The 11,878-nt window shown below is 37.8% G+C and overlaps 1 protein-coding gene across 1 annotated transcript in view; it reads right to left on the minus strand.

The window, feature by feature from the left end:
- The window catches only part of EFHC2 (EF-hand domain (C-terminal) containing 2), a 155,588-nt gene that overhangs the window by 76,091 nt on the left and 67,619 nt on the right, over positions 1 to 11,878 (minus strand). Inside the window, exons 5-8 of the mRNA XM_014544033.1 lie at positions 11,441 to 11,692; positions 8,923 to 9,036; positions 8,174 to 8,312; positions 4,520 to 4,691 (exon numbers count right to left, since the gene is read on the minus strand). Of these exons, the coding sequence (XP_014399519.1) occupies positions 4,520 to 4,691; positions 8,174 to 8,312; positions 8,923 to 9,036; positions 11,441 to 11,692 (677 nt within the window). The remainder of the gene's footprint in view (positions 1 to 4,519; positions 4,692 to 8,173; positions 8,313 to 8,922; positions 9,037 to 11,440; positions 11,693 to 11,878) is intronic.

Genomic DNA, 11,878 nt, shown 5'->3' on the forward strand with positions numbered 1-11,878 from the left:
CAAAAACAAAAACAAAAAAAAACACACAAATCAGGTGAACTCTAGAAGTCACACTTCTTCTGGATTCAAAACCTACTTCAACTAAAAATTAGCTGTGTGAGCCTAGACAAATTATATCGCCTCTCTGAGCCTCCGTTTTCTCATGTAAAGCATGGGTACCTTATGAGGCTGTTTTGAGGATTAAATAAGATCAAGTATTGTAAAGTAAGTTAGCACATCATAACTACAAATGGCTTTTGCTTTTTATTAGTGATATTATTATTATTATTATTATTATTAGAGGTGTGATCAGCAAAGCATTGTGTACAAACTGAGAACAAAGTAACTAATTCAGCCTGGGGTAGCAAGAAACACATTATTCTGGTTATCCCAAGTCAGGCTAGACAATCAGAGGCCACCACAGTGAATTTTTACCCAGACAATCCCATCAAAAATGTCATATCCTTTAATTCAAAACTATTTCCTCCAATGACTCAAACCAAATCACCATTAACCTCATACAACAATTAATACCCAGTAAATTTTTACTAGCAATACATATAATCGATATATGTTATATACAATTGTATGTCGCAATTCAGTTTATTTATTTGCATTAAGAAACTGGTCTTTGTACGCTTTGTGAGATCATCTTCCTTAGGTTCTCACAGTTTTAAACCTTGGATTATTCAAACTCATGTATAAGTCTCCAGCCGAATGTGCCAGTTACTATGGAAACAAGGTCAGTGTGTAGGAGGAGCTTGAGGGCAGTGTATTCCTGGCACAGATGGGTAGTGGACAGAAAGAAACAAAATTAGAGACATTTGTGCTTGTACCACCATCCTCTAGCCCAGGGGTGGGCAAACTTTTTGACTCGAGGGCCACAATGGGTTCTTAAACTGGACCGGAGGGCCGGAACAAAAGCATGGATGGAGTGTTTGTGTGAACTAATATAAATTCAAAGTAAACATCATTACATAAAAGGGTACGGTCTTTTTTTTTTTTTAGTTTTATTCATTTCAAACGGGCCGGATCCGGCCCGCGGGCCGTAGTTTGCCCACGGCTGCTCTAGCCACAACAACATGAAAAGAACATGGAATACTGTCTATAGTCAATGCTCTGTGGGCAAGTTGACACAGTGTAGACAGAAGGAGAGACTAAGGCAACTAAAAAGAACTGTTTTTCCCTGGATTCCAAAGAAACACCCTGGATCATGTTTCATCTTGTTTACTTATAAGAAAATGTCCCTCTTTTATAATAGGGACATTCTTTCTTCCTGCCTCCTTCGGGTAGCTGCCCTTAAAACACAGCAGTTAGTGAAAAGTATCCATCAAAAACCCTGCCCTGCAATCTCACTGTAAACACTGCTGTCTATAAGGTAGGATGATGGTGCCCCTCTCATGTTATCAAAATCAGAATTCTCAAACCATGGTACCCATCAGAACCCCTGGAGGGCTGGTTAAACACAATACCAGTCCCACCCCCCAGGGTTTCTGCCTCAGTAGGTTTTGAGTATGGCACAAGAACTAACATTTCTAACAAGTATGGGTGCCATATTTTGAGTAGCATAGATTCTAATACTGAAAACAAAACTCTAAAGTCCTCGAAAATAAAAGATTATTTCTTGAAAGGCAAAGGACATCATAGGCAGCCTTTTAGACATTCTACATAGCTCTTAATAATATATTTTCACCATTTTTACAGTGATAGCAAAACTATTGTTCTCTCTACTTCAAAATGTTCTACAACAGCATCTGACTCCATAAATGTTATCAAATTCGGGGTGCTATCTCTTCCTTTTCCTTCTCCTGGTCTAATTACATGTTCCCTTCATCATTTTTTCTCCACAGGTTCTCCTGACCCTTCATTTCTCTTAAACAGGACTTCAATGCTTAGCCCACATCCTTTTCAAATATTTGCAACATTTTCCTACCACTTTCCTCCCAACTTCTTTCTCCAGGTCCTGCTCTCCCTGAGAAAGCAAAAGGTAGCTAAGGGAAGTACCTACCTTCTATATGTATGACTCAGGGGCAGATTTTTCCTCGTATATATTAAGAAAACTTCTAAAAATCCATCTTTTGAAATTCTATTCAGCCATGTGAACAATCTATGGTTACTGAACTCAACTAAACCTCTCAAACTAAAGCCACATTAATTGCAACAGAAACAGACTCATAGATACGGAAGCATTTTGATGGTTGCCAGATGGGAGGGAGGAGGGGGGATGAAAAGAGGAAGAGATTAAGAAGTACAAATTGCCAGTTATAAAAATAGTCAGGGGTATAAAGTACAGGATAGGGACTATAAGTCAAGAATATTGTAATAATTATGTATGGTGTCAGATGGGTACTAGACTTATCGGGTAATCACTTTGTAGATTATACAAATGTATAATCATTATGCTGTATACCTGAAACTAATATAATATTACATGTCAACTGTAATTGAAAAAGAACAACCACATTAATTTCCAAATGACATTCTCAAAAACACATAAATCGCCCTGATCGGTTTGGCTCAGTGGATAGAGCGTCGGCCTGGGGACTGAAGGGTCCCGGGTTCGATTCCAGTCAAGGGCATGTACCTAGGTTGCGTGCACATCCCCAGTAGGGGGTGTGCAGGAGGCAGCTAATCGATGTTTCTCTCTCATCAATGTTTCTGACTCTCTATCCCTCTCCCTTCCTCTCTGTAAAAAATCAATAAAATATATATATTAAAAAAAAACACATAAATCATGGAAGCTTCTATGCCAGGGGTAGGCAAACTACAGCTTATGAGCCAAGTACAACCTGCCACCTGTTTTTATATAGCCTGTGAGCTAAGAATGGTTTTTACATTTTTAAATGGTTGAAAAAATCAAAAGAGTAATATTTGAATAGGTAAAAGTTATATGAGATTCAAGTGTCAGTGTCCATAAACAAAGTTTTATTGGAAGATAGTCACGCATTTGTTCATGGACTCTGTGGCTGCTTTCACCTACAACTGCAGAGTTAAGTGGTTATGACAGGGGCCATATGGCCAGCAAAGCCAAAAATATTTACTATCTGACCCTTTAAGAAAAAGTTTGCTGACCTCTACTCTACACCATTTTCTAGGGACCATCATGAGGAAATATATACAGAAAGAGAGATAGAGTAGAGATAGAGATAGAGATAGAGATAGAGATAGAGATAGAGATAGAGATAGATAGAGATAGAGACAGAGATAGAGATAGAGAGAGAGATAGAGATAGAGATATTGAGATATAATTAAGGCAGGTTGGCCATTCCTCTCACTATATGATTTCAGGTGCTTCCAGGTGACACTTATTAAAATAACCACTCATAACCACTCAATGGCAAGGATTTGGAAAACAAGGAACCCTTGGGCACTGTTGGTAGGAATGTAAATTGGTACAGCCACTACGGAAAACACTATGCAGGTTCCTCAAAAAATTAAAAATAGAACAATCATATGATCCAGCAATTCAAGTCCTGCATATATATTTGAAGGAAATTAAATCATTTTCCCAAAGAAATATCTGCAACCCATGTTCACTGCAGTCAAGACATGGGAACAACCTAAGTGTCCATTGACAAATGAATAAAGAAACTTCTATATATGTCATATATACACAACGGAATGTTATTCAGCCATTAAAAAGGAAGGAAATCCTGCCATTTGATACAATAAGGATGGAACCGGAGGGCATTATGCAAAGTGAAATAAGTCAGACAGACAAGTACTATATTATCTCACTTATATGTGGAATCTAATAAAACCAAACTTACAGAAATAGATATCAGATCTGTGGTTGCCAGAAGAAGGGAGTTGGGAATGAATGAATTAGATGAAAATGATCAAGAGGTACAAACTTCCAGTTACATGATAAATAATTTCTGGGGGTGTAATTAATATACAACATGGTGACCATAGTTAACCATAGTATATTGTATATTTAAAAGTTTTGAGAGTTGCCCTAACCGGTTTGGCTCAGTGGATAGAGCGTCAGCCTGCGGACTCATGGGCCCCAGCTTTGATTCCGGCCAAGGGAATGTACCTTGGTTGCGGGCACATACCCAGTAGGAGATGTGCAGGAGGCAGCTGATCGATGTTTCTCTCTCATCGATGTTTCTAACTCTCTATCCTTCTCCCTCCTCTCTGTAAAAAATCAATAAAATATATTTTTTTTAAAAAGTGAGAGTAAATCATAAAAGTTTTCATCACAAGGAAAAAAACTATAACTGTGTAAAGTGTTGAATGTTAACTCATTTCATTATGGTAATCATTTTTCAGTACATACATATAGCAAATCATTATATTATACATTGTTATATGTCAAATTATATCTCAGTAAAACCAGGAAAAATATAATAACCATTCAAGTAAGAACCTGTTAATACTTGCATGTTAATCAACTTCATTAAAAAGCTATAACTTGTCCCTGGACTTGACATTAGATGAGCTGAGTAACATCTGTATCATCTTGGAGACTATAGTATATATTTTGAACACATTTGGAAAAAAGATCAAACCAAAATATCACGGTTCCGTCAAGTACCTGTCTTTTTCTATGCACTTCTTGAAGGCCTCCACATTAGGACGAACTACAGGCACGAGGCCTATGCAGGAGCGGAGAGAATCCTCTTCAGAACCAAAACCGGTGTAAGGTGGAAATTTCCTTTCTATTTTTGGAGGAGATGGAGGCTTGCATGGAATTGAGTTAAAGTTCTCTAGAACAAAGCAAAGGCAAATGAAACATCAATATTATTTTTGCTCTGATTACGGCTGTTTTGAAAGGTTTGTTATGTTTTCAAGATGAACATGAAGATCTTTGTAGACTATTTTAAACTCTTTCAAACAAAACACAGCAAAATCCTGTGAGGGTAGGTTTCAATCATGTTTACAAAAACCACAGAACTCACTCAATAATCGTCATTGGTTCAAAAGGAAAAAAAGAAACTATGTCAAATAAGTAAACATTTCTCTTTTGTTATCACATCCCGTTTCTGAATATTTTTGTTCATCCTGATTTTTCCAGTGATATGAAAATTCAGACTTAGAAATTTATTCCACCCATTCCATATTTTAAGCTGCAGTTTAGCTCTCTCATATCTTTAGTCAACACTCACTAATCAAATTCCTTTCCAAACAGATTGACTCCTGACTATTCTGCCTTTACCTTTCCCATCCACTGTCCGCTCCTGCTGTACAAATTTTTTAAACCTCCCTTTTCCTCAACTCAACTCCAGGCCACGGCCCTTCGCTATCTAGTTAAACAAAAGCAAAACTTTTTGTTACCAACCACTGCTCCAGGTTGCTCTTGCTACTGCCCACAAAAGGACTACAATTGTATTAAAAAGTGTCATTTGTAATTGAAAGAAATTCATGTAAGCAATGATTTCCTTTTCCATTGTCAAAGCTCTAATAGCTGGAAGAATTCAGATTTAGTGCACACCTCTGTAATTGAAAATGTGCATCAATTTGTCATCCAGGGCAAACTAACTCTTTAAATTAAAGGACATGTCTTATACTAATTAAAAGGTTAAGGGTTTGAGGCTATTTCTCATTCTAATTTGAAAAGTTTACATTTCCTTAGACTTCCTCACAGCCTTTGTGTGAACTCCTCTCAAGCATACTCCCCCATATTTATCTGATATTAATCTGAGAAATCTAACCAAAAGAGGACACATATTGAATAGCAAAGTAACTAAGAATGCATTCTATACTTTCCTGTATAATTGCAGATTTCATAACACAGTGTTGTTTTCTCAACTACATAATTTTTGCAACAGATTTAAGTAACAAAAGAACCAATTTAGTGTTCCTCTGCACCCACAGTGCCATCTAGTGTGTAAAAGTTGAGAACTGTTCCACTCCTTCATGCCAGACTGTTCTAACACCACATACATCTTTTTGGATATTCTGACTCAAGATATCATTTCTCTGGGTATTGCTTACAACGTTTTGTCCTTGAACCTGAATAAGTTTCCTGTCTTTGGTTTTCCATTATCCTGCATTTTTCAGGTATTAAAAACATTTGGTGAACAAATGAAAAAGTATACATTTTTGTACAAAGCATCTTCCCAATTATCTTCTTAAACTGACACTCTGATGGATCTTTGAGACACATCTGTTTTTCAAGTAGTCTGATTCCTCTAGTTCCAAGTGACTTTAAAAACATATATATTGAATATCTATTGACAAATAACTAGATTCCAATAAATTTACAGAGATGTGATATATTTTTCAAAGGAGTCTTAATGTTCATTCACAGTGATTTATTATTTGCCATCTCAGTTGGAAACAACACTAGGAAAAGCCTTCAATTACCTCAAAGTTGATTTTGTATGTTCTAGTGACATAGATACTGACCCAGGTTTAAGGAGGCCCAAAGTTTAAATAATTTGGAAAAACTCTTCAAGACAAAGAATGACAAATTATTAAGACAAAATTGGGCCCAGGGCTTTGAACTGGAGCCCCTGCAAAGGAAGAAGCCTAAAACTTCATATGCATGGACTTTAGTAACTTCAAGGTAAATCCACCTCTACTTGTACCCAATGCCTAGGTCAAATGATTTTGATGGGATGTTCATTTTGAAGTCAAATGATTATCAAATCCCACAGTTTTCTAGCTCTAGCTAAAAAATCCTTGGAAATCATCTAACCCTTGATCCTCTTTACTTCATAAGGTAGGGAAAAGAGGTAAAAAAAAAACTGTTAACTCCATTGAGGCCATATGGTGAGACTAGAATTTCATCCCTGTCACCGTATCTTGGGGTGGCTAATTTAATCAAATGATCATTAAACTCTCATCTTGGATGTCCTGCTGTTTCTAGTACCAGGAGTTCAGAGATGGCTAGAAGTGACTCCACATCAAAGTTGCTTTAAGTTTTTTGCTCATCCGTAATGTCAGCACGACCTATTCAGTGTTGATGGGCAATGGGAATGAATGGTCTTGTTACTAGTTGGGTTATCCCAGCCGCTAAGAATTAATAATAAGAAAGTCTTCTTATAGACACACAAAAAAAAACAAGGAAAGAATTCTAAGCACAAACAGTTTACATTCAAATCCCTGTCCCTTCGGTGAAAGAAACACCTGCTGGAGCCTCTGGAGTCTTTTCCAACCTTCATGCTACAGTCCGTGTTCATCCACATGAAATAATGAGGGAGTCATATGTTATAGCCCACAGGCAAGTCCGGGCCAGTGGGATGAGCAAGCTGCCTGGGGGGGGGGCGGGGTAGAGGGGTCACACTAGACTATTTTGTGGAAGAATTCTATGGAATCACCTTCTCCTTAGAAACCTTAAATGCGTGAAAAAATCTTATCTTTTTAATAATCAGATTGGGTTTTGCATGGGGGTACAGAGATCTCTTGGATTTCTATCAAGCCCTCTGCTTCTATGTAAATAGAAAGCTTACTCAAGTACCTTTCTTGAGACTGTGGCCAACTCCTTCTCTTAGTCTGTTTGCCATTTTTTCTCCCCCAAGTATGTTGTGGGATCATTAGTTAAGAGAAAGTACTAAGCACCAAGGTTTCACAATGCATTCGAAATCTCTCCCTGGCTTCCTCTTAGGGAGGCCCCTATCTGTGTTGTTGGCACTTGTCAGGGACTTCCTGTGGCACTATAGAGTGGAGACACCAGGTATTCCACTGACCACAATTACGGACAAGGAAGGAAATGTAACTACAATTATTGATGGGACTTTGTCCTGGTTTGGGCATCAAGAACACCAAAATATACTGTATAGAATTTAGAACCAGATTAATTATAAACAAAATTAAATTGTCAAAAGTAACTAAGTCACATTAAGTATATTCATTTAACCTTACCAAAAAGTCAGGAAAAGCAAATGTAAAGATTATAAGAGAGTATTTATTCATTGCCCACCTACCCCGCATCACGGATATAATTTCTAGTCATTAGTTACATTAAGTACACTGTTGTTACTCAAGAAATGTTGTGTAATAATAGTGTCTGCTAAATGGGAGATTTTAACATATGTTATGAGAAATATAAAAAGTCAGCATGACTATAAAATGCATCACAATTTGCATTTGCATAATTTTCTGTTCAAATGCATAATGCTCATATTATATTAGCCTTAAAGGCATAAACTACTTTTTATATGAGTTTATATAGTGAAATCTTAACTAGAGAACAAAGATTCTAAGTTTTCAGTATTATTTTCTAGTTGACAGATGTATCACTTACGAATTCCATATTTAGTCCTATAATAAGTCTTCGTAAATTCATCACAGTCACAAAGGAGCACTTTTCTTCCCCACACATTGATGGTGGCTCCTATTTTCAGGTCAGTATCTTTGTAAAACTCTTGTTCTAATTTTGCCACCTAATGAAAACAAAGGAACACAATACTGGCAGCACAAACCCTCCAAAAATCTAACCCTTCCCAAAAGAAAAAATAATTTTTTAAATATATTTTATTGATTTTTTTACAGAGAGGAAGGGAGAGAGATAGAGAGTTAGAAACATCGATGAGAGAGAAACATCAATCAGCTGCCTCCTGCACACTCCCTACTGGAGATGTGCCCGCAACCAAGGTACATGCCCTTGACCAGAATCGAACCTGGGACCTTTCAGTCCACAGGCCGACGCTCTATCCACTGAGCCAAACCGGTTACGGCAGAAAAAATAATTTTTAAAAAAACTCAATTATATAATTTACAGCCAAATTTTTAAAATCAAACCAAAAGACAACTAGTAGAGACTAACTTTAAAAAAAATTATTTTAGCAATGTAGTGCTACCCAACAGCAATGCAAAGCATATATTTATATATGCACTTAAGCATGTTTATTATTGAAAAACAGCAATGCAATGTATACACTTATTGATTTCACTCACAATCAAGCTCACCAGAGATGAATATGTAACTCCCCCCACATTTCAGGTTCCAGAGACGTCACATTGGAAACAGTAATAAAACATAAGGTTCCTCACCTTGAATTTATCCAACAGGTAGCCATGCACTCGGCTTACATTATAGCCATTATACACATTGAGAACTATTCTATCTGTTACGTCTCCTGGTTGATGGACTCCAGGTGGGCCATACTGGAAGACAAAAACCAAAGCAAGGTGTGGTAGATGGGCTCCAAATACAAAAAGGGGCTCAAGTGGGAAATATGCATTACATGGTTCTTCGCTGCCATCCGCACGAAGACAAGACATTGGGGACAAACTTTATCTACCTGTCCCTGTGCTTCCTCACCCCCTGCGGGCTGGACTATCCTCCGCCCATCCACCAAAGCCCTGAGAAGCCTCATATTTCCCCATAACCTCTCCCATCCTACTGGCCTGTCCCTAATTCAATGCTCCATAGCACCTACCACAGGATGAAACCACTTTTTGTGGTTCTCTAGTTGCCTCATCTTTTCCCTTCACTGAACTACAAACCATGCCTTGCCTTCTTTTCTTTACTCTGCTTAGCACCCCGCCAGATCCTGAACCAAAGAGGCATTTGCTGGGTGAGAGAGACAGTGTGGTGAGAGAGCAAGAACAACAGAGTGTGGTCGGCTTCGAACAGAAACCACGGCCTGGAGAGAACCGGAACACTCCTCAGTTCTACATGCACTGGAGGTGGTCCAAGCAGTTGCATAAGCTGCAGGAAATACCTTCATTAGCTTACAGATTCACAGTGATCAGTTTATCATATACAGATGAGAAATCTGAATCATCTCTGATACATATGACATAATATGTAAGTGCAAATGTGTGAATGTATTATGTATGGGGTATAAGTAAGCCACATAACATAGGAAAACAGTACATTTGGACACAAACTCTCTCTTCACCGCTTACTAGCTACAGGACTTGGGGCCAGGTTTTTATCTTCAGTTTCATGTAACTACAACAATAGTACTTATTTCTTGCTTTCTCAAAAGATGTTGAAAGTGCCAGGGGAACTCCTACCACTACTGTATCTTTCCCCCATGAGAATGTATGCTCCATGAAGCAGGACTTAATCCATTTTCTTTCTCACTGTAACCCCAGAGCTGACATACAGTTGACAATAAATATGTGTTAAATGAATGAATGAAGCAATTGATGTCCAGACACACTGCAAATGTCAGGTGTGTCATTATTATTTTATAGTCAGCCTATTTTTCAAAGCCATTCTAAAAATAGGCTTCCCATGTATCTCGTGGCCACCTGCTGTCCAGACTCCAGAGCTCCCTCTGAGACAAATCCTGCCACCACCACCACCACCACCCCTCCCAGCAATACTGCAGGGCTTCTGGCTATGGGCTCAAAGAATCTGAAAGAGCCTCCTGTTTAGACCACATAACCAGTGATTGTTTGCATCAGAAATAGGTGTTACAGTAAACTCTTCAGTAGCATTAAGAATTAAGTTAAAAAATATTTTATGCAAATAAGAAATACAATGTAATATGGAGCTGTGAAAAAAGCCTGTATGTTTTTGTGTCCTCATAGGTGTTTATAGGTCCTTAGGTAGTGTTTTTTACTATGTTACCTCATTCTATCTTTACAGTTATCTCAGGATGGAGGTGTTAACTATTCTTTAGAGATAAGGTGATACACTCAAAGAGCTTAAGTGACTTGCCCAAGATCACACAGTTATTAAATGTAGAACCATAATTCTAACCCAGGTCTTCTATATTTGTGCCATTTCTGGCTGTATCCAAGTTACGTTAGCTCTCAACTAGCCATACATATGTGTAGAAATCAGTCTGATAACTTTTTAATAGCAAATAAAATGGAAAGCTGTCACTACTGCTAGCCATTGGCTGGTTGGTGATTGGTGGTTACTCTCAGAAGAGTCACTCCGGTGTGTGTGTGTGTGTGTGTGTACACATTCACAACACATATCAATACCATGGGATCTCCTCAGTAGGATACAGAAGCCAAAGATCAATGTCCCATTCAAGGCCATAAGCAATTTTTTTACTAGAGAGTCATTTGCCTTCATAAGACTGTGAACTCAATATTGAATAGGTAATTTCTCAGGCATTTGACATTTTCCCTTGATTTGCCTTATGCCCAGAATATTCCAACTCCAATCTGTCATATCCTCTGCATTACTTTCCAAGATGTATATTAATATAGGGCACAAAAAATGAAAGTTTTCTAAACTCTTGCAATAATGTATGGTAACTGTCATCACATAGTCATAAAACATGACATTCCAGTGACTGACTAGAGCAGTGATGGCGAACCTATGACACGCGTGTCAGAGGTGACACGTGAACTCATTTTTTTGGTTGATTTTTCTTTGTTAAATGGCATTTAAATATATAAAATAAATATCAAAAATATAAATCTTTGTTTTACTATGGTTGCAAATGTCAAAAACATTTCTATATGCAACACGGCACCAGAGTTAAGTTAGGGTTTTTCAAAATGCTGACACGCCGAGCTCAAAAGGTTCACCATCACTGGACTAGAGTCTCTCAGCCCACAAGCAAACTCAGAAAGTGGTTCTGTGTCCACCACTCACCTTGGGCAGCTTTCCCCTCAGGAGGAAAAATGACATAGGGTCCCGGCCTGAGTTATGGGGCAGCAGTTCTTTGATTTCAATAGTACCATCAGACAAGAAGTAATGCAAGATGAGTTGTCTATAGTCCCCAAAAACTGAGCCGGAGTCATCCCACATGCAGTAGAAGCGCAGAACCTTCCCATCATACTCAAGGAAGTCTTTCAGGGTGTCGAAGTACTCATAGGGACGTAAAGGTTGCACGTAGTCTAGTATCTGAAAATAAAAAAAGTTTCATAATAGTTGTGGTTTGGGCATAAACACCTCTGGGATACAAGCAATCAAAGAACATAAAGATATATTTTCCATAGACTAGTCTATAATTTATTTTTTTATTTCAACTAACATTGATGTATAACCAATTTTATATATATGTGTGTATATATATATATATATGTATGT

The sequence above is a fragment of the Myotis brandtii genome, unplaced genomic scaffold (assembly GCF_000412655.1).
Source record: "Myotis brandtii unplaced genomic scaffold, ASM41265v1 scaffold349, whole genome shotgun sequence".
NCBI classification, from domain to species: Eukaryota; Metazoa; Chordata; class Mammalia; order Chiroptera; family Vespertilionidae; genus Myotis; species Myotis brandtii.